At 40.7% G+C, this 25,144-nt stretch overlaps 1 protein-coding gene across 5 annotated transcripts in view; it reads right to left on the reverse strand.

Annotated features, from left to right (window-relative positions):
- The window catches only part of CSDC2 (cold shock domain containing C2), a 966,239-nt gene that overhangs the window by 70,877 nt on the left and 870,218 nt on the right, over positions 1-25,144 (reverse strand). For all 5 annotated transcript variants that reach the window (XM_044075637.1, XM_044075645.1, XM_044075654.1 and 2 more), the window contains one exon: positions 19,538-19,660. In XM_044075637.1, coding sequence (XP_043931572.1) covers positions 19,538-19,660 — 123 coding nt within the window. The remainder of the gene's footprint in view (positions 1-19,537; positions 19,661-25,144) is intronic.

Consider the following 25,144-nt stretch of genomic DNA (forward strand, 5'->3'; position numbering starts at 1 on the left):
TATTTAGAAGAAAACTCAATCATGGCAATAGAACAAATGTGTAACAGAAGAAAGTCATATGGAACAAAGGATCATTTGTTGTTAAAGTTATAATGGAGAATTGTAAAAAGGGGAAGAATCCAAGCATGGCATGGATAGACTACAAAAAAAACATTTGACAGCATCCCTCACTCAAGGATAAGAGTGCTTAGAAATGTATCGAAACTGATCGATTATATTACAGTGACCATAAAATTGCAGCAAACCACTCTGCAGTTAAGCCATGACAATGGACAAATTATTATCTCAGGGATAAAAATTCAAAGGGGATATTCCAGGGTGACTCAGTCACCACTGCTCTTTCGTTTTGCCATTAACCCATTACGGCGTGGCTACAATTTGGCTCCCAGTAAACAACAAAGTGTAAAAACTTCCCATCTTCTCTTTGTGGATGATTCAAAACTGTACAGCTCATCAGATAATGAACTGAAAGCACAACTGCAAGTAGCCAAAACTTTCTTAGACTATATAAAAATGTCATTTGGTCTTGAAAAATGTGGAAACACAGCCTTTAAAGCAGGAAAGTTGCAGCACCAAGAAAATATCGGTCTCGGACAGGAATGTGATGTAAAAGAACTTGAGCAAGAAGGAGTGTATAAATATGTGGGAATTGATGAAGGACCAACAATATAACACGAACAACTGTGAATAAAACTTAGTAAGTAATATTTTAGAAGACTAAAGTTAATACTGAAAACAGCTCTGACATCTAGGAACAAATTCCAAGCTATAAACCAACTTTCTCTTCCTGTTCTAGTACACAACTTTGGGGTGATTGACTGGCCCCAAAAGGTATTGGATCAGTTGGGCAGGAAAACAAGAAAATGGTTCATGCTTATTAAATGATTTCTAAAAATTAGTATATACCAAGATTATATATTCCCCATTATAAAGGAGGCATGGGCCTCCTCAAATCTGATTACATGCACGTATCTGCAGTTGTAAGACTGCATACATATTTGCTAAACTCACAAGATGCAAACACAGAGAAAATTTTAAAACTTGAGGAGAACAAATCTAAGATGACTTCCCTGCCTGGTTTAGCAGAAGCATACTGGTGTCAAGCGGGAATGGATATCAAACTAGAAGTATATAAAAATCATGCAGCAACCGAATGCACCAAAAAAAAAAAAGAATATAAGATAAAGGATCAGAAGAGAAGGCAAGAAATGTGAAAAATGCATAAATATCATTGCAAGTACAGAAAACTCCTGGAACAACCTCGCGTCAGTCAGGATTTAACACAGGAAAGGGTAAGGAGAGGTGAATTTAAACCAAAAAATTAAAGGTTAATATTAACAGTCCAAGACAGTGGACTATGTACAAGTTGGTTTACAAAATATACTGAACATGTCACAGAAACAGACAAATGCAGGTTTTATAAAACAGAATTGGAAACAGTTGCACATTTTGTTGCTGGGTGTGATACACTAATGGCAGAAGGCCTATACCCTGAAGGGCAGCTGTAGGGTTGTCGCCTCACAGCAAGAGGTTCTCCAGTTCAATTCTCAGCTGGGTGCCTTCTGTGTGGAGTCTGCATATCCTCCCTGCACTTGTGTGGGTTTCCTCCGGGTGCTCTGGTTTCCTCCCACTTTACAAAGGCATGCGTCTGGAGCATTTCTCCCTAGGCCTCCGCTGAAAACTGGCTCATTCCAAGTCGGACTTTCCCATTTAATAAATGTTAAACAAAATGTAGCAAGACTGTTGCATTGAGGATTGTGAACACATTCTAATACTGAAGTATCTGAGAAGCACTGGAAACATGAGCCACAAAGCATTATAGAAAATGATGAACTTTATATCACATGGGATCAGCCATTACCAAAAGTTCAAAAAATAGATGCAAAAAAATTAGTTATAGTAGTCCAGGAAAAGAATTCTCTCTTAATACTTAAATACACATTGAATTTCTGGGGTCTATGTTAAATTATTGAATGCTTAAAAAAGCGAATGATGATTTATCGAACTCATGTAAGCGAAAGCTTACAATGTCGAATGCTTAGAACCACTGTTCCACAAAAAAAAAAAAAATTTAAAACATTACATAAAGTGAGGGGCTTCGCCTCCCACACCCCCCAACTTAAATATACCAACTCCGAGATCGCACTACAGTCACAAAAATGGCAAAGTAACTGAAGTGGCCAAGCAATTTCTTTCCCAGGGAAAGAATTGGCTTATATGCCGTTTCACTATTTTTCCTTTATATGCTTTCAAGTTCGATCAAGACGCATTCGAAAGAAAGCATCTTCGATCATTTAATAGGAACTGGAATTTCTGGGCCTTTGTTTTTTGCAGGAAAGATTTCAAGCCTGCATAAACTAAAGCACTGCTGATGACTCCCTGATGCTGTTTCCTACCCACTATACCCTTTGCTGATGTGCATTTTAAACCTGGTGATTTTAAGCTGTCCATCCCTTCTGCAAATTGGGCTCAATAAGCTCCTCCCTTTCTACAACTGCTATTGATATACTGAATTATTTATTTGCCTTTCCTTGTGCTTGCATTGAAAATGTGCATTTTGCCTCTCATTGTCTGTTCTACTGATTTACTTGATCTGAATTCATGATCTAGCTAGCTGTTGGATAGTATAGTTTTATTTTCTATCGCTTGTTTTTACATCAAGAGGTTTGTGGATTTTTCATCTAGTGTACTGAGAAGTAGCCCGTTTTGTTTAGGTTGGGGAAACACTTGAGATTTCTGCCTGTAATTTTATTGGCTGGAAGGCTTATTAATCAGTTTATCTTGTTTTTAGTGTCTTTATAAATTCTGTACAATCAAGTGGCTTTTGATTCATTTATACAAGGCACTTTTATTGAATAACCACACTGTTATAAGTTGTTTAAAGTACACTGCTGTAGCCATATCTAAGTTTATTTGTAGTAGCAGTTTGTATCTTTTAAGTTTGTTGTGGTAGCATTTCACTCCAATAATCCTTTCCTGTGCTTTTATATTAGGAGGACTGTGATTATTCATCTAGTGGCAGCAGGTTTGTACCTGGTCTATCTGAGCTGGGAAATGCACAAAAGGGCTCTAAGTATTTTTTTGCACTTCTCTTATATACTGTGACTGTACTTCAGAAGTTTCAAAAATGTACTGTCTGCTGCAGCTTTTAGTGGTTAATTGCATTGTATTACATTTCATCTGTTAATTGTAGGTAGTTTGTGTGGTCTTACTTTCCTGATCTAAGTATTTTTTTTGCTGTTTTTACCTGAGAGACCTTCCTTTTCTTACTTTGAACAAGTTTAAACTGCTTTATTACCTGTTTTTTGCATTGTACATTATCTGCACTTAAAGTTACATTTGGTTGAAAGTTTGTTGTTAAATTTAACTGTTGAGGCTACCCACTAAAGTGAGCTAGCCTGTGTAAGTGATTTATTATTGTTTTTCCTGCATTTCTGTGTACTTTCTAACCTAAAAAAAAAAAAAAAAAAAATATCCTTGTTTTCCTGCCTTTCTCAACTAGTTTAGACCAGTATACAGGCTTTGCTGTATTCTGGACTGTGGTGTAGTTCCTGTGTTGTCCATTGCCTTACTTGGATAGAAGGAAGTTTCTTTGCTCACCAGTGGGAGTGGGAAGCCTTGAGCAGCCTATCTGTCCCTGAAGGAGTGACCTCAGCACAAGAGCTTGTAGTAATTGGTCATTTTGGACCATTTCCAGCTCTTTTGAAGTTCCCTGTTTAAAATCCGCACAAGCGTTTTTTCTGGCTATACTACTCAGAAACAGATCCTCCTGGTCCTGCAGAGTGGTGCTAGCAGCAGAGAACTGATAAAAGTGACTACTTTCCTGATCTAAGTATTTTTTTGCTGTTTTTACCTGAGAGATCTTCCTTTTCTTACTTTGAACAAGTTTAAACTGCTTTATTACCTGTTTTTTGCATTGTACATTATCTTCACTTAAAGTTACATTTGGTCGAAAGTTTGTTGTTAAATTTAACTGTTGAGGCTACCCACTAAAGTGAGCTAGCCTGTGTAAGTGATTTATTACTGTTTTTCCTGCATTTCTGTGTACTTTCTAACCTAAAAAACAAAAAAATATCCTTGTTTTCTCGCCTTTCTCAACTAGTTTAGACCAGTATACAGGCTTTGCTGTATTCTGGACTGTGGTGTAGTTCCTGTGTTGTCCATTGCCTTACTTGGATAGAAGGAAGTTTCTTTGCTCACCAGTGGGAGTGGGGAGCCTTGAGCAGCCTATCTGTCCCTGAAGGAGTGACCTCAGCACAAGAGCTTGTAGTAATTGGTCGTTTTGGACCATTTCCAGCTCTTTTGAAGTTCCCTGTTTAAAAATCCGCATTTGCGCGACTTTGCACGATTGTGCTCATAGCACAGCGCCGGTTAAACAGGCTTAAACTATTCCTGGCTCTGCCAAGTCTGCACTTCAATTTTTCCCTTAAGAAAGCTCTACTTTCAACAAAATCAGTCTATTCGCTTTATCATAAGCCTAGCACTTGCTCCTAAAACCTTTCCTTTAAGTGAAGCACCCTTAAACTAATGTAAGCACTACATCCACCTACAGCTCGTGCTAATACCCACTTCCCTTCAAAGTCCTCTCTCTGACCCAGTTACACATCACCCCCTTATACTATTCTGGCATGTCGAGTGGTATATTACTGACGTCCTTTCCAGTTCACCTGGTTAATCTGGGAATCCTGAGACAATGTTACAATTGTCTCATCTACACAGACAACCCTCTCCTCCTCCCAACAAACACAAACACATGTGAGAGATGCAACTATATAGCCAAACTGGAGGCTGAACTCTCTCAACACAAAACTAGCAAGACCAGACAGGAGGAGAAGGTAACCACACACACAACAAACCCAGTCTCACATAAACCAACCACAACTGCAAACCAAACACATGATAACACTAAGACATACTCGGAGGCTCTAATAAAAAACTTACCGAAACAACAGAGGCTCCCAAAGTAGACATCCAAGAAAACACCACCTCAAAACTCTGCACATGCAACACATAGTACACAAAGTCAGTGTGCCAAACAATCACAGCCCTTAAGGCGAAACACTATGCCTGATACACTAGTAATAGGTGACTCTATAGTCAGACACACTGACATCCCGCTTACCAGGCTGAACAAAGAGAGGGTAACGGTGAGCTGCCTGTCGGGAGCTAGCATCCGCCATATAACACAAGCACTCAGGTCAATCCAAAGCAAGTACAAATATGATTCCGTCATTGTCCATGCCAGCGTGAATGACCTGAGACGTACATCCTTTGACTACATGAAGAGAGACATAGAGGAGCTCTCTGATTATGTAGCCCAGGCCGGTATGACCCTGACCCTGAGCAGCATCTTGCCCTCACCAAGAATGATGCCACAATAGAAAGACAAGATGATCAGCTTTAATAATTGGCTCAATTACTGGTGTCATTCTAGGGGGATCCAATGTCTGTCTGCTTGGGATGACATGCTGGACAAGCCACGCTGCTTTGCAAGGGACGGCTTGTACCTGTCACCACTGGGCTTCCGGATATTGGCTAAGGCTCTTGCCACCCCCATAGAGCCTTTTTTAGGTAAGGCTCAAAAGACAAACCCACCACCTTAGAAAACAATACAGGAAATAAACTTAGGGTAATGCTGCTCAATGCCAGAAGTCTAAATCTCAAGATGCAGGCTCTCAAAGCACTCCTCAGTATGGAGAGCATCGATGTCTGTGCAGTAACTGAAACCTGGTTCAAGGCTCCTGAGAGCACCCCAGCCCTACCAGGTTATACCTCGTATCATGCATTTTGGCCCCAAAACCAGGGCCGAACCACAAAAGGAATGGGAGTGTCCATATTCATTAAAGACACCCACACCTCCAGGTTAGTGGCAACGCACGAAGCATCGGAGACCATCCATGTGCAACTAACCATAGGCAAAACTGCTATACAACTTGTAGCATGCTACAGACTACCCTCACAATCTCAGGAACTCCATTCAGCCTTCCTGAAGACACTGGAAGATATGAATGTCTCACCAAATACCATCATATTGGGAGACTTCAACTACCCAAACATAGACTGCATGCATTACTCAAGCCCCAACACCCTAGCCCAAAGGTTCCTGGAATTCATCAACTCAAATGCGATGGAACAACTAGTCACCTCCCCCACAAGGGGAAATAATATACTTGACCTGATCATCACAAACATGGGGACAAAATGCTCAACACCGGAAGTATACCCCTCACTAGTGAGATCAGACCATAAACTAATAACCCTAGATATTCATATCCCACCTCCACCCCCAGCACAAAAGACCACAGTGAGAAACTTCTCAAAAGCAGACTTTACACTCCTTAGGACTGAAATGGTATCCTTCAAGCTCCCTGGGCCAGTGGAAACCACATCCCACACTGCTGAATCCTTCACAAATGCTTTCTACGAGCATCTCCAAGAATGCATGGATCATGCAATCCCAAATAAAACAAAGACCCTTTCCACCAAAGGCAGGCATCCTATCTGGTGGACCCCAGCCATAAACAAACTTTATAACAAGAGAAGGAAGCTACTGCAAGACAGAGCAAAATCCCATAAAGGGAAGGCATCCCTGATCAGCACTAGCAAAAAACTACGTTCGTTAATAAAATCATCAAAGGCCAACTTCGAGAGAAAAATCGCTAAGGACACTAAAGATAATCACAAGGCCTTCTTCAGTTATATTAGAAACCTGGGCAGAAACCCTCAGATATGCACAGAGTTAGTTCATAACGACAAAAAATACACTGAACCCACAGATATTGCCAACATACTGGCAGACAGATTCAGTGCAAATTTCTCCCCTCCCTCTTCCCCAAAAGAAGAAATAAATATCTCAGCTGAATGCAACCTCCCTGAAATCTCAGATGTTCAGGTGAGAGCTGCCCTCAGCAAAGCTAAGAATGCAGCATCTATGGGACCTGACGGTGTCCCGGGTTGCATGCTACGTGAACTCCTCGAGGAGCTAAACCCGCACATAAGAACGCTGTTTAATCTTAGCCTTGCTACAGGATATATCCCTGAACACTGGCGTACAGCTACAGTGGTCCCACTCCACAAAGGTGGCACCTCTACAGACCCTGGAAACTACTGCTCCATAAGCTTGACCAGCCTGGTCTGCAAAGCTATGGAAAGGATCATTATGGAACTCAAACAAAGACATCGGGGACCTACAGACAATTGACCCTACCCAGTTCGGCTTTGTAAAGGGCAGATCCTGTCTTTTAAACCTGGTGGACTTTTTTGAAACAGTCACTAGAGCCACCGATGAAGGCAAAGCAGTTCACACAGCCTACCTGGATCTGGCAAAAGCCTTCGACACAATACCCCACTCGGGCATCATAGACAAGCTCAACAGCTTAAATGTAAACCCGTTTGTCACAAGATGGGTTGCAAACTGGCTAAAGGACAGAACCCACAAAGTCAGAATAGCTGTAGCTATGTCAAACTCTAAGCCAGTCACAAGTGGAGTCCCACAGGGCTCTGTCTTGGGACCCCTCTTGTTCGGCATTTATTTCTCAGATGTGCAGGCAAATATAGGGGGGTTGTGGCTGACAAAGTTCGCAGATGACTGCAAACTAGGCGCCATAGTCGACACACCAGCTGACACATGCATCCTCCAGAAGGGCCTCACAGAAACAGACGACTGGTGCCAGAGTCATGGCCTTAAACTAAATGCCAAAAAATTTATAGTCATCCCCTTTGAAAAAAACAAAGTACCCACAAATTACCACATAGGTGGTAATCCATTAAGTACGGAAAAAGTACCCAAGTTGACAGTGACCTCTCATTTGACACCCACGTCGCCAAAGTGGTTAGAAAGACCTTCTATCTTGCCCACCTTATCATGAAGGGATTCACATCCAGATCAAAGGATGTCATTGCACCCTTATATTCCTCCCTTATCAGGCCTATGATTGAGTACAATGCCCCATTTGGTATGTACCTCACCCGGCACCTTCAGCAGCTGGAGAGACCCCAAAAGTACCTTACCAAGAGGATCAAGGGTCTCCAGCATATGTCATATGCTGCCAGACTGAAAAAGCTCCAGCTCTATTCAGTAGCATACCGCCTGCTCAGAGGTGATCTGTGCCTTACGTACAAGGTCATGTCCAATTCAGAATTAATGGACATGCTCCACCTCAAAAAATCCAAATCCATCAGAGCCACGAGAGCTAAAGATCTAAACCTCAGCACAAATATGAATAGGACATGCTGGAGGGACAGATTCATAACCCAGAGGCTTCCCGCACTCTGGAACAGGATACCTGTCCATGTTAGGCAGAGCCCCTCACTGACTCTCTTCAAGAGAAATCTGGATGAATGGATGGGTGATCGTAGTTTTACCCCGGGGGTCATCTCGGTGTCATTGCTAGATAAAGGCACAGTAAACTAAATTTAGTTTAAATTGTATACTTTTGTATCATTACATGGGGTGGCGAAAGCCACATACACTTTGGCTAGGCTTATAAATGCCCTAGGGCAGATAGCCTAGTACTATACTATGAAACTATGCTACACTTGGGCTCCAAACCAGTTATTCTAAATTAAGGTGTTTTTCTGCACTCTTGTGGCAGAAGTGTGCTGATCTAACTTGTGTGAGTTGGGGATTGCTGGTGAAAGGCTTATTGTGTGCTTTCCTAACTGGTAGTTAGCTTAAAATGTGTTTCTCTTTGCTCCCATTTAAACATTTCATTTGCGCAGGCTTTGGCATAGATACTCGAGTTGCTTATCATTTGGCGACTTTGTACTAAGAATCTGATTTCACCTGGAGCAATCCACTACTGAAAAGACAAAAATAAGTATTTTTTGCACTTCTCTTATATACTGTGACTATACATTGGCAATTTCTTAAGCTATTTGCTGTTAATTTTGCACTTTATAGTGAAAAAAAGTCTGTACTGTCTACTGATGCTTTAAGTAGTTAATTGTACTGTAGGTAGTTTGTGTGGTCTTGTTACACTTGGGTTCCAAACCAGCTATTCTACATTAAGATGGTGTTTTTCTACACCTTTGCGGCAGAGGTGTGCTGACCTGAACTGCATGAATTGGGGATTACTGGTGAAAGGTTTATTGTGTGCTTTCCTTATTGGTAGTTAGCTTAAAACTTGTTTCTCTTTGCTCATATTTAAGCCTCATGTTTGCACAGTGCTGCTCTTCATTCAGCAGCAGTTGGCAGTCCCCTTTATAGAGGTAAAAGCATAGAAGCTCAGTTTTTTCCTAAACAGATGTCAGAGGAAACATTCAAAGCATTTCTGCTGCTCTAGGAGAAACCCAGTTTCACAATGAACAATGTTGCCTTATTGATCAGCCTTTGCTTACACAAAGTATAGGTCTCTCTTGTAGTCTCAGCACTACCAGCACAGTCTTGTCAAATTAATCCATTCCTTTCCCTAATAAAACATACAGTAAGAGCCTGCAGTCATGGATGGGCAGCTTCTCATCATCTCTCTGGCTAGCTTAATACATACGGGCATCCTGAGGCAATGTAGCAATTGTCTCATGTATACTGACAGCTACTTACTCCTGAAACAAATACTTTGAGAGATATGTAGTTACACTATGAAACTGGAGGCAAGACTCTCACATAAGGAAAACTGAACACCAAACTGGTTGTCAGCGAGTGCACTCACACGCACACACACGCATGCACACACACACACAGACATGCACACAAGCACACACACACATACACACACGCACACTAAATAAGGACATGACCGATAAATCCACATATGTGGAGGTACTCACTAGTAACTTACCAAAAGATCAGAGGCCTTCCAAACAGAGACCACTTACACACATAATGCAAAAGGCAACCACAACACACAATAACATGCACAACAATGCCTCATCAAATGAGCTCCATACAGCATAACACCACAAAACCTAATGTACTGGTCATGGATGACTCCATTGTGACACATGGATGTTCCCCTCACTGGGCTGGATAAGGAACACGTTACTGTTAGCTGTCTGTCAGGTGCCAGGATCCATCAAGTCACTCAAGACACTCAAGTCGCTCAACTACAAGTACTGGTATGTCTCTGTCATACTCCATATGGGGGTGGATGATTTGAGATGTACCTCAATGGACTATATGAAGAGAGACGTGATTGACCTTTCAGATTATGTGTCACAAGCAGGTATAAGCCTAGCTTTAAGCATTCTACCTTCTCCAAGGATGAGGCCACAATGCAAACAAAAATGACTGACTAACAACTGGCTTAGCTTCTGGTGTCTGTACAATGGGATCAAATATCTGTCAGCCTGGAAAGACATGGGCAATAGGCCACACTGATTTGCCAGAGATTGTCTGTACCTGAATGCTCTAAGCTTTTGGATACTGGCCAAGGCATTGGACACACCTATTGTGCCTTTTTTAGGCAGTGTCAAAATAACCAACTTCCCAACATAACACAATCCTCTCTAGATAAACTCAAGGTACTGCAGCTTAATGCTAGGAGTCTAAAGTCTTAAGAAACTGTGCTCCCTGGAAGCACTTGGAAGATGATGAAGTCTGTGCAGTCACTGACACATGGTTCAAAGGTACTGAAAACACCCCAGCCATGCAAGGATACAATGCCTTCCCTACTTTCAGACCACAAACTGAGCATGACAGACCCAAAGGAGGAGGTGTATCCATCTTCACTAAGGATTAAGTACACCTCGGGAATGGTCAAACATTACGACTTTCTCAAGCTACTCCAGGTCCAATTAACTATAGGCAAAGCCCCTTATCACGTCACAGCTAGCTATACGTCCCCCATCATGAAACAGGAACAGCATACTGCATACCTGGACTTACTGGAGTAATTTTCCATACAGCACAACACCTTATTCATGTATGAATTTAATTATCCTTCCATCAACTGGGAAATGTACATGACCAGAAAATGTTGACTCAGAGGTTCTTGGACATCGTCAATGCATATTCTCTGGAACAGCTAGTCAGCACACCCACAAGAGGCTCAAATGTCCTGGACATAGTACTCACTAACATGGGAGAGCATTGCTCCCCTCCCCTGTGAGATTTCCTCCCTAGTAAGACTGAACCATAAATCAGTCTTGTTCGATATAATTATAAGACCAGATACTCCATCAAGCTCCAAAACTCTTACAATTTTTTCAAAGACAAACTATCTCCTACTAAGTGACGGTCTAAGAAGTTTCAAAGCCCCCTCAAATGCTGATAACACAGACTCCTTTTCAGAGGTGTACAACAATCCCTTGTATACCACTTAAGCAGTTGTATAGAATCAGGTGTACATGGCCGGATTAAAACCAGGTCTTGTTGGAAAAACAAGCCACCTTGGTGGACCCCTAGTATAAACAGGCTATACAACAAGACAAATAAACTAATGTCCAAGAATGACAGGGAACTGGGTCAGAAAAGAAAGAAATCCTTCTCTAGCTTAAATAAACAAATTAGAGATCTTGTCAAGTCCTCCAAAGCAAAAATAGCCTTCCTAGCTAAGGGTAATCACAAGTCATTCTTTAACTATGTCTGAAATCTAAAAGGTAATACCCAGCTATGCACTGAACTGGCCGTGGATGGCACAATCCTTCTATGTGGCACCCATACTCAACTGGAGGTGATGGCCAACCTGCTAGCTGAAAAGAGTTGGAGCAAACATCACCCGCTGTCCCCTCCAATCATTCCCCCAAAGTATACCTGCCACCATTCCTCAGCCTATTATCTCAAGACAGCAGTCATCTCGGCACTCTCCAAGGCCAAATACATAACATCAGTGGGACCAGACAACATTCCATGATGCCTTTTAAACAACTTAAAACATGACCTAGCAGACCCGCTTGGATACCTGTTTAACCACAGCTTGTGAAATGGCTATGTTCTGGCAGAATGGAGGACAGCAACAGTAATCCTTATGTACAATGGGTAACCATCCACCAACCCTGGGAATTATAGGCCCATAATCTTGACTAGCCTCATCTGCAAGGCCATGGAAAGAATCATTATGGACTTATTAACAAGGACATGCATAATCTCCAAACTCTGGACTCCACCTAGTTCAGAGTTGTTAAAGGTAGACCATGCCTATTAAACATGGCTGACTTCTTTGGGAAAGTCACCAAGGCTCTGGAGGAGGGAAGACAATGTACATCACACCTATCTTGACCTAGCCAAAGTATCTGACACAATACCCCACTCAGGTATTGGGAACCCCTATTTACCAGATGGGTAGCCAACTGGCAAACCGACGAGAGACATACTGTCAAAGTGAGTGACTTCACCTCTAGCAAAAATTCGGTCAACCATGGCGTACCACAGGGTTCTGTACTGGGCCCCTTACTGTTCAGAATTTATTTCTCAGAAGTCCAGGCAAACTTGGACAGCTGACGATTGCAAACTGGGAGCAATCATCGAGACCCAGACAATGTTAATATACTGCAGACAGAGTTAATGCAGACAACTGACTGATGCCAAAGCCATGGATTAAAGCTAAATGCAAAAAAAAAGCATTATTCCCTTTGGGAAAGCTGAATCCCTGCTAATTACACTACAGACAGCACCCCCCCAAGTGTAGACCCCAGTGGTACATGATCTGGGTACTCAGGTTGACAGCAGCCTGAACTTTGACCACCATGTATCCACATTAATAAGGAAATCCTTCTACATGGCACATCTTATAAGTAAAGGCATCACATCTAAATCTAAGGATGTTATAATTTTATTATACTCGGCCCTCATCAGACTAATAATTGAGTACAATACTCCCTTTTGCATGTACCTCACCAGACACCCGCAACAATGGGAAAAACCACAGAGGTTTCTTAACAAGAAACTACGGGGTACACAAAACTAGTCTTATGCAGAAAGACTGAAAGCCCTGTCACTGTATTCTGTCTCCGACAGGCTGCTAAGGGACAACCTGTGTCTGGCTTACAGGGCAGTCTCTGACTTGACCCTGATGGAAATGCTACACATCCATAAATCAAACTGCACGATGGTCACTCACACTCCAGGATCTTAACCTATCTCCCAGAGACTGCCACTTCTCTGGAACAAACTTCGAATTCACATGAAACAGAGCTCCTCCCCAACTTTCTTCAAAAGCAACCTAGATCAATGGATGGGTGACTGCAAATTCACTCCTGAGGTGGCACCCATGTCCCTCCTGTACAGTGGAAGTCATCATTAACTACCATAGACCCTTACCTCTGTGAACTTCACTCAACTAACCACTGACAAATGGGTCAACTTCGGATAAATACAACTTGGCTTATGAGGGCTCTAGGGCCGTTAGCCTAGTAACCTTCTTTGAACCTATGAAAATGTAGCACTGATCACTGAAATTGATATACCCAGTGATTACAATGTCTTATGTACAGAGAGAGAGAGAGAGACACAGTCATAAAATATCAGAATTTACAGACAGAAACAAAGGCAATGTTGAAGAAGGTTGCATAGACAGTTCAAATAGTAGTAGTAGTAGTAGTAGGAATTCTCAGTCATATTTAGATAAGTTACTAATGCATGTAACTCTGTATAAACTGCAGGAGTAGTCAGTTCTGGGCACAATGCAGGTGCAGCAAAGAGCACTTTTAGCTAACATCAAAGACTAAAATAATAACTTCATGAATTTGAATCATACTTTTACTTAAATGGGGTGCATTTCCATCATAGTATTACAGACCCAAATGTTTTGGAGAAATTAAAGTGTGATAAGATGCAGATTACAGTGCAAAGCTACAGCAGGCAAGGAAAAGGTTGATACAGTGCATATAACCCAGTCAGATACTATGCTATAATATGAATGTGTGATGATGTAGAAGGAAGACCGGGTATCCACAGCTGGGACACCAATAAACACAATCACATAACAGTAATAATAACAATAATAATCATACTATTTATGAAACAGGTAGGCCCACTGGAGAGACCGTTGCTTTTCAGGGGTGACCTGGGTGCAATGTCTCATTAAGTGATTTACTCAAGGTCACACAGTAGGCAAACAAGGGCTAAGGGAATCAAACTCTGTACCACAGGAACTAGATCTTGCAATATTAACCTCAGTGCCAACTACCAGAACTTAAGGTTAAGGTGCAACAGAGCAAAAGCAGCTACAGTACCACAAATATGCACAAGCATAGGTAAGCACAATTCCTAGGGGTCACTACTATGTGCCCTACACCACAAAACAACAGTAAGCTACAGCCATACCTCTCAACCTGTAGACACTGAAAACAGGAACAAAGGCCCTTGAAAAGTAGGAACATCCAGTCTAAAACCAAAAAGCACACAACTCTTCCCACTTCGAGTAGGGAAAGTGGGATTCTACTCAGAAGCATATGTTTAAACTAGAGTAAAAAAAATAATAGGGCCTGTGGTCTTTATGGACAGGGGCAGTTTGTAGATGCCCTAAGGCACAGGCTTATACCAAAGCTACTCCAACTCATAGGCATTGATAACTGGGAAAACTGGGACATAAATGGCTAGGCTTAAAAAGCCTCTAGGGCCATTAGCCTAGGAAATTCCTGTGATTGCATAAATAACATTATGAAAGAGACAGCATAAAATCTGTAGACTGTTTTGTAAAATTCTGCAACACAATGTCATTTAGTTTTTGCTTCAGAAAAAGGAAGATGTAAAATGTGTGTCCTCTTTCTTTAAATTATTAGTGCCACTAGTATGTTGGTCATGCAGTGCTGTCTTCTTTGTACTAGACAGCTTTAAAAATCACCTTTGATGAGAGAGATTCAGAAAATGGTGTTATGAGGTAAATCAACCCAAAAAATATGAACATCCTGTGCAGGGGTAAATCAGTACTGAAAACAGGAATGTTCCTTCAAAATAAGGACAGTTGAGAGGTCTGGCCACAACAGAGTTGCCATTAATAGTGCACACAGCATATATACAGTCATCCACTGCAGCCTAACTGGTGTCTCCTGGGATCCATCATAGGGAAAATTATTATTAGGAAGAGAGCTGTGAAAGACAGATAAACAAGTTATTAACAGCAGTAACAGACAGTAGAAAAGGAAACATTTAATACACCATTCAAGGCATCATTGGCTCACCTCTTCTTCAAGGAGGTGTTGGCACAGGTCTTCATACTGATACCTGCACTACTCACTGGTACAGAGGATGCTAGTCACCCTGAACAGCTGGTCTGCCCGGTCATACCAGACATCCACATAATGTAATAGACCTATACAAGGACCCAACAGGAACTGGCTGTGTAGGAGAAATACCATATATATATATATATATTTTTTTTTTATTGTTAATACACTAACTGGGGCTTACTATCAGGCACTCACACTGGCAGCCATCACTGCATGCTATGCAATGCACCTTAGCACTAACATATAGCACAATACACACGCATAAGTAGCTTGAATAAGCAGGCATGCATGGAATGTTGGTGAGAAGGGGTGCCATGTGTTTAACCCTTATACTGACAATGTGTTTTTGTGAAACCCAACTATTCATAGACACTTGCAGAATTTAGCCATGCTAGCACATATACAGTGAAAACTACAAAACATTATGGCCTTTTATGGCTAATTCACCATGTCTGATGCCATACCATATCAGCAGCTGTAGACGTAAATGAGCAGCTCACAACACTAGCTGACAATAGCTAGTCCATAAGACAGTGCACACAGCATTAACACACATTATAATACTGTGATAAGCGGAATTTATTTATTTATGTTTACCAGGGTAGTGCTCTTATTTCAATGGACCATTTGCCATCACAGCCCAGGTGAATAGGATCACATAAGAAATGAACAAATATTTACAGACAGAAGGATATGCTACAGTATACTGCAGCGGGGTCATAGCCATATGCATACTAGCTTGTGTATAGCCCTTAGTAAAAGTAATGCAAGTATGATAACACTACTGTTCTGTACTATGCTTTCCTGCAACATACGCTTGCAGCTACAAAGTGTGTATGTAGATTTTGCACATGTAGACCTAAAACTGTATCCAAGGGATGGTACCTGACTGACAACATTTCCTGCTCCATTCTTAGTAGTCTGTACTACACCACTGTCCTATACCTGTGTATCCCTGTCTGGTTACTTGGCACTGGTAACACTAAAGTTTGATGTCCTACTATGGACAGCTGCAAAGTATTTAAGGCTTGTCCCCATTCCCACTGTCTGCCCTTCACATTGTATGTTCATCTGCCATGAGGTACATCTGATGAAAACATCCACATGTTACCTGTGGCACGATACTCCAGTGCCACCCATGTGCTCTGTTAACCACCAAGACTACTGCTAGAGAAGATCCTTACCCATCTAGCCACCAATGGACCCCATGTGTCACTTACCATAGCAATATCCCTGCACAGATCTGCCCCAACCTCTACACACCTTGTTAGCTGGTAGGATATTCATGTCCAGCATTTCTGTGGTCCCAACCATCTATGTGTCCTGTCTGACCCTGTCTTGTTGCTGATTAGTCAGGCCAATATATCTGTGACATTGGGACTTCACTATATCAACACACACCCAGTCTATTATCTTCCTTTGTGTTCACATGCCCTCAAAGGGTGGCAGACAGCAAAGGTTAGACAAGTTTAGCCCTGGAGTGAATGAGTTCCTGCTACAGGCACTCAGAACCCATAAGCAACACCTGTTTTGGAGAAGGGATGCCTTCTACTAGATCCTGTGTGGAACGTAGGGGACCAGGACATTAATGCTGTGTATGTGGAAGGAATCACACAGCAGTGCAATGCTGGAAGTATGGCAATGGCATAAGATGGGTCTCAAAGAAGACGAGCAACATATTACTGGAAAGTGCTGCAAGTGTAGAGAGGCCACTCCCAGTACTGCCCATCATCTCATGAGTCACTCTTGAGATCAGCAACCAATGGGTATCATATGAAGACTGGCTGGATGCCATGCTTTTCCCATGGTGACTAACCAACTTAGAAGCCGTACTGCATATGCTATATAGTGACCCTGTCCAGACTGACATCAGGGAGTGCACAGTGTCCATTAAGTGCTCCACAGATACATCAGGTGCTCAGGACTCAGAGAATCACCAGTACAGGAAAGCATCAAGTAATTGCCAACTTGCATCTGTTTGTCATCTGTATGAATTCCACAGGGAATCAATCACTTGTGGAGTGGTCATGTTATTTCATGTATTGTGAATTCACAGTTCAGACAACTGCAATAGTGACACCTACAATTTCTGGACCAGAGCAACAGGCCAAGTTGGACAGCTGTGCAGGGTTTATTGATGTCAATACACATGAGTCACATTACCAAGACATACTGACACTGCCTACCTTCTTCCTAGGTGGTCCTATGCCCATCACCCAGAGTGACACTGTGGCCTCCCTCACAACTGTGACCCTAGAGAATGAACAACATAAGGGGTCAACCATGCCTGTTAAAAAGGGGGGGTGTCTGTGGACACCAGGTGGTACCATCAGTGTCACAAGGGTACAGTTTACAGCAACAAGCATCTTGGGGGGGTTGATATCATAAAAACCACATACAGTGATGGCTCTTCCCCTTTGCTGTGTTTGGATGCGCTTGTCCAGGCATGGAGTTAACTTACTAGGGAACAGCTTTTGTATTCTACAGGATAATGCCTAGGATAACACACAATGTGCCCTTCACAATGATAACAGCTAAATACATCTTAGTATCAACCTGTATGGGAAGTCTACGCATTCCTCCAGTTTCAGCTTGTGGGCCGTATGGGTCAGCCAGATTTATTTACTCAGGTATGCTGGTCCATGCCAGTGATTTAGAATGACAAATGTATACAATAGAAATAACTATCACATAAACGGAAATGATTTAGTTACATTAGTCACAAAAATGGGATATATAGGAATGGAGCAGTAGTAAAACACTGATGAGGAAGATAATTAATTGTGTAACTGTTAGGGGTAGGGCATTTGGTCATTATCAGCATGGATGTGTTAGCCCACCTCTGATGCTTGGGGTGCTTGTGACATTTCTTGGCACAAGATGTCTCTTACCAATAGTTTCTTAATGCAAGCATTTAATTTACGGAGAGGAATGAAACAGAATACCCATAAGGCTCGTGCAAGCAGGGAGTTGTGAGATTCTGACTTCCTTATACAGTTGCTACCACTGGACTAAATGGTATGGCTGCTTACAGAAAAGCTCCTTTTGGTTTGCATTTTTATTCCTTAGGTGACTCTGTCTTCAGGTGATTACTGACCTTAATCATCATGTTAGGGACTTGTTAGCCAAAAGGAAAGGGCTCTTGAGAGAAAACTCAATACCTAGCTCTCCAAAAGCTCTTGTTAGTCCAGCAGCAATGACATCAGCATGGAATGCTGGAGGTTTTGAGTTTGGTTCTCAAATAACAGCGAATATTTTCCTTTCACATGTTCATGATTGTAACAATACCTAGGCAGAAGATGTCTCTGCATTTGCATGTGTTTATGTAATTTGAACCTACAAGTAAGGAACACTGCACTCTTCAGCTTCATATCTCGTCTATCTTCTTCTTCTTTCGCCTTTTCGTTAGGGGTTGCCACAGTGGATCACCTGTCCGCTCATGATTGGCAGTGGAGTTTTACAGTGTCGAGTTGCCAGCCCGGCGCCCAACCTTCCACAGAAGGCACACACACACACACACACACACACACACACACACACACACACACACACACACACACACACACACACACACACACACACACACACTCATGCCTAGGGCCAATTTAGAGTGTCCAATCCACCTACAGCATGTCTTTGGGTTGTGGGAGGAAACCGGAGCACCGCGACCACAGGAGAGGACATGCAGACTCCGCACAGAAGGCACCCCAGAAGCTTCATATCTTGTCTATGACATCTTTAATTGTCCATACACTTTACCCAAAACTGCCCTCCCACAGGCACTCCATGAAACATAACAGGCCTCAGTATGATATGTATGCCCTTTATTTTTGTCTTTTCACAGAGGCGCTATGTATATAATTATTTATTGTTTTCTGCTAACAGTCTTTCTGTTCTCGCTGAAGTCTTCACTACTCCACTTCAGTCTGATATACAGTACCCATTGGACAATTAGCTATGCCTTCTTTGTAGATAGCACATCTCATTTATGTTAGAACAGGTATATTGCCTGTGCAACCCTGCAATGACACAAATTAATGAAACAACACATCTACTGCATTTAGATTTAAAAGATACTGTTTAGAGGCATATCTAGATACATTCCATGAAACTAGGAAAGTTTAAATCAAATCTCAGTAAAATAAATAGAGCTTCACACAGCATTATTTGCTTTGGAATATTCCCCCCAAGTTTCTAATGTGTTACAGTTATTGTATACTGAGTGTTATTCTATCATGGTAAAACCCCACAGCCTCACACAACTGCTGCTTTGTACCCCTAAAATGTATTCAGCATTGCAAACTCCTGCTCTTTTTTGCAATCTCTGCACCATGACAAAGCTAGGGTACACAAACCAACTGTGTACACTTACTTTTAAAAATGACACACAGCAGCATTACCACAGTCTTTTAAAAATGTGATGACTTACTCTGAAATGTGCACAAATATGTCCTCTCCTCCACCCATAGGGGTGATAAATCCATGTCCCTTAGAGCGAGAGAAGAACTTACAGACTCCTTTGTAGGTTGGGCCAGCTGATGCTCTTGTAGTCCTAAAGGGAAAAAAAGAATGATCAGAATTCCAAGCAGAGCGGACAAACTTCATTACTAAACAGTATAGAACAGTTAAAAGGAAATACAAAACGACTTGTAGGGGAACAAGGGAAACGTTGTACAAAGCACTGCAAAGATCTCTTCGTTCCATGCCTTGTTTGCTGTGAATTAGGTAAGAATCCCAAAATTCTGTCTAGCTAGGTGAAGGATGACTTAAAGAATTACCTGCCATGGTCTGCAGCTCAGTAGCATACAGTGTACAAAATCTACAGATACTGTATCATCTGTACCGTCAGAAGGGCGCACTAATTTCGATGCTACTTTTTTTTAAAGCAGTACATCATAACTTTGCAACTTTATTCCTTTGCAAAAAGCTTATTTGTGTGAAAGCAATTTGTTGTCAGTGAAGCCCAACCTTTTCAATTTCACTTCTGTGTAAATTTATTTTTTTAAAAGCCTGAACATGCAGTGATGGCATCACCAGCTGTGTTCAGTTACCTGGTCATGGTAGCATGCGCCTTCAGGGAAGAGGATGAGCAGGGATTAGTAATATGGGTAAATTCTGCATGCTCAGTGCGACTTCACAGTAAAAATAAAGAAATGCAACAAGATTACGAAACATGTTACATTATTTTACTTTAGGTTTCCTGGACAAAAGGGAATCCTACATTGCAGAAGATACTGTTTTTCGTTCATTTCCATATACAACCTGCATCTGTGACATCTTGTTCTATCCTGAAGGCACCCTTGTTTGTCTTTCCAATACATACTAGTCAGCTAACTATATGACATTTGCTTTCCATCTCCCACAAACAACACATCCATTCTCAAAAAGTGAGACTAATGAGAGAATGTGAAAGGGTGCTGTTGCTGTATTGCTGGACTTGGGATTATCTTACTTTAGCTTTTTCCATTCCACATTTTGGACAAGCAACCAATGGCGGCATTATTGCACAATGTGTGGGCATGCACACATCCAGATAAAGATGTGTTGTCATCACTCTCCTAATAAACTCAACCAGCCATCTTTGATACAGCCGACATTTAGTGGGCAGCCAACATGCTGAGCAGAAATGCTGACTTCTTCACACTCAATCCTCCTCCTTAAAGACTGGCCCTTGACAACATAGCAACTTAAATTTTAGTCACTAACATTAGACAGAAGCCCCCTGCAAGGATGGCCTCAAACTTTGGTGTTACAAAGAAACCCTTCATGAATAAATCTATTACTGTGCAGACTCCATTCGATACTAACCTTTCATGCTTCATTACTATGACAGTCTCTACAGCTTTCAAAAATGCCCTCCCTTTACAACATGGAAAAATCTCATTGACTTGGGACTTGCAGTACTTTTTCATGGAACTCTAACAATGGGGAATTAACACAACTGTACTGAAAAAAATGCACATAAGAAACATCTACTGCACTGGAACTGTGGTAAGGCAAGACACAGTATTTTAAAATACCCGAGGAGAACATTTAACACTGGACTGTCGAATTAAAAATAAAAATGACAAGAGACAGACTTTCAGCAACAAAGTGCACAGTATACTGAGACAAGCCATATTCCGAGCAGCCTGATTGGGGGGTGTCTCACCTGGCGATGTCATGTTTGTACTGCAGTTTATAACAGTGCAGAAATAACTGTGATGGGTGAATGTTTCTTTTATATCTCCTCTCTGCTTTCTACTTCAAGACTATATAAAAAGTTATTTTGATCTGTTTCTATATGGCATCTGGTAAAGTCCATGCACCATTCTGTTGCATCATCTGAATTACCTCTGTCATCACTATATCTTTGTGACAATGGGATATCCAAGGACTGCAAGAATACTTTAAAGGGGCCCAACATAATGTTTATAAACAGGATGGAATGCTTTTTTTTCTTCCCACATCACAGTATTTGACAAATTTTGTAAAGCTGCTTTGTTACATTGCTTGCTTACCTTTCTTATAAAGCTGTACTGCTCTCTGTATATTCCAACTTAACTGCTATGGAGGAAAGCTGGAAACATAGGTGGGGCACATAGTCCTGAGTTTCTAAAATTTAAACACTAAGCACAAAGTGGCATATACAAACTGATGAAAATGTAGAAAAAGTTACAACAGTGATGCAATGATTACCTCACATGACGTATAAAGACAACATAATGGTTCTCAGGAAATGTGTGCATTCAGATTAGGCTTGGGAATAGTGACACATTTCATGTGGCACACAAATTAATGACTAGAAGCACATGATGTACTATGAATGACAGCAGTAACAAGAATGTGCAACATGAAATGAAAAGGTAGCCTAGGAAAGCAAGGACCACTAGGAAGTACTGTTTCATGAAGACAGTGGTATATGTATAAAACAGCTGCTCCCCAGGCAGAAACAGACGACACAGTGACAGGATTCAAATAGGCATGGTGTAAACACTAAGATTAGCAGTGTACTGTCGATAAACTAAAAGCGACAACAAGCTATAAATATCAAAGGCTTTACACAGCAGTTTGAAAAGCAACCTCAATGAGCCTTATAAAAATTTAGTTAGTGACATATGATTAACAAATGAAAAAAATAAATTCAATCCTTTCTGCGTACAGTATCTGTGTATTAATGTGTCTGTAACAAGACTGGACAGGTTGCTGTTGACCCTGGAGCATCCCTTGAACAGAAGAAAGGGTTACCGAGTAAATTTACAAAGAAACACCTTATCAACCATAACCAAAAATAAATACATAAATATTCCATTATAGACCTACATATGCTGAAGCTCTTAAAAGAACCCTACCTAAATCACAAAGGCCTCCTAAATGTAACCTATAAACCAGTACCCTCAGCAACCTCACAAACATACAACACAGACACTCACCTTGAGACATACCTCAGTCACAATATCACAATTCATAAGCCCATAAGGACATTTTCACACAATCCAACATCCAAATTATAGGTCACTCCATCATGAGACACACTGATGTACCACTCACCAGGTGGTCACAGTTAGCTCCCTATCAGTCACCAGGATTCTCCAAATCACGTAGGCATTCAACTCCTTATACCAAATGTACACATATGATATTATCACAGTACATGTGTGTGTAAATGATATCAGATATACCTCCCTGGACTATATATAGAGAGAGTTCAAGATGGAAGTCTTAGAATGCGTGTCCGATGCAGGTATAAACCTAGCCTTGAACAGCATTTTACAATCAAGAATGATGCTATAATACTATCAAATGATTATTGACTTCAACAATTGGCTTAGTTTCTGGTGTCATTCAAATGGGGATCCAAATATATATTAGGAGACAGTCCTTACTGTTTTGCCAGGGATGACCTGCATTTATCTTCCCAAAACTTTTGTATATTGGCTAAAACTTTGTCCATCCCCATAGTATCTATTTCAGGTGCCAGTCCTCAAGAGTTTCCAGTATAATAAAACTGGATCTGGATAACAACGGTACTGCTCAATGCTAAGAGACTTAATAAAAAAAATCCACTCCTGACTAGCATTCCTTACCTTGGAAAACATTGATATATGCATTGTTTCAGACATATATATATATATATATATATATATATATATATATATATATATATATATATATATATATATGTGTGTGTGTGTGTGTGTGTGTGTGTATGGAGCTTTTCTCCCCAGGCCTCTGCTGAAAATGAGTTCTTTCTGACCCAGTTGAAAATTCCTGAGTAAATAAATGTCAAATAAATAAATCATCCACTCCTCTAACAATACCAAAATCAACCTGTTGGCCTTACTAAGCTGTTAGGTGTTACTATTGATAACTCCCTAAAATATGAGAAATACACAGACCTAGCCATCACAAAGTATCGCATCAAACATGGCTCCTTGTACAGAGCAAATTGAATCCTCTCACAAACCTCCAGACACTCTGTAGCCCTAACACGTCTACTACCCACTCTGCTATATGCCTCCCCATTTTTACAAACCTTAGAAAATCAACCTAAACAAATTAAGAGACCTGCTACAATAAATTAGGTAGCTTTGCTACAAACCACTCAAATAGATCACACCACTGCTCAGCACTCCAGGAAGTAAAATGGATAGAATTTTGAAATCTTTTATCTCTTAATCAACTTACTATCACCCACACTATAATTCACCAACCAGACAACTGCCTGAGCCTCAGAAACCTGGTTCAACCTTATCTCAACACTAGAGCATTGCACTTATTCAACAAACTTCTACTAGAAGTTGGTAAATCCAATAATAGCTGAAGAATTATATGACGTCTTCTGTTTGTTTCTTGCTGTTACTTGGATTTACATGCATGCATACTATTTATTGTGACCAACTAGTCTTATTACTGTATTGTACTAAGTACAATAAATACACAGACAACTGCTTCAGTTAATACGCTTTACTGTCACATTTTCCTTCTGGATCTACAAGCATGCAACTCAGCTCTCTATGGCAAATTCCAAAGCTAGTTTATACACACTCATATTTATACCAAAAAGTCTGATATTTTTCTCAAAGTCTGATGTATAACAGTTCTTTCTTTGTACAACAGTTTTCCTTTGTTCCCTTGTCTTTGGTTCTTTGTAGTTTGATGATCCATGGAAACTCAGTCTTGCATTATCTGAAACATGGTGTTCCAGCACTATCTGAAACTTATCTTGCTTGATGTTACATCTCTTTACTTTGTTGATGTCCTTCCAGCTGCCATCTGCGCAGTTATTTTTACAGACTTTGTTTCTCAATAACATACTCCTTTACATAGATGCCAATATCTATTTAAGCTATGTCAGCACACTTATTATTTTTCGACATTTTATACTGCTCCTAAATTAACTCTTTATATTTTATATCACTCTTGCAGCTTTTTATTCAAGCTAATAATCATGCTAACAACAGTTAAAATCGAGACAGAATATTATTTTCTTTCAGTTCCCCATTATTTTATTATTTTGAGGAATGGACTAAACTTCAGTTAAAGAAAAGACTGCATTTGTTTCATTAGCATTGCTATTTACAGCATTTACCACTTTGCTCATATTTACAATTATAACTTGTTGAATTATTGCAACTTTTTCTAACCTGCAGCATATAAAACAATTCCAAGCTGTCATTATTATTATGACCCCCTAAAACTACCAACACAGGATGTTTTAACTAATTTAGCAATTTGATCCCAGATGATGACCATCCTCTGAATATGTCCCACCAAGTCTTTAACAAACATTTTGAAATTTGAAGGCAATATTTTCCATTTATACTAACTTGTAATCTGTCTATCAAAGATACTTGTTATGACTTACTTCCGTTGTGCTTGTAAATGTACAATCTGTGAGATATCTTGTTCTACTAGTTTTCATACCAAGCTCTTTTAAATTTGCATTTGGTATCTTTAAAACTTGGAAATGTAATACTGAAGTGCAATATTGTTTTTTTTTTTTGTATTATTGTCCTATCATAGTTCAAGTGGATGGTAGTTTTACCATTTGATC

The sequence above is a fragment of the Protopterus annectens genome, chromosome 1.part1, assembly GCF_019279795.1.
Source record: "Protopterus annectens isolate FY-2018-M chromosome 1.part1, PAN1.0, whole genome shotgun sequence".
NCBI lineage: Eukaryota > Metazoa > Chordata > Ceratodontiformes > Protopteridae > Protopterus > Protopterus annectens.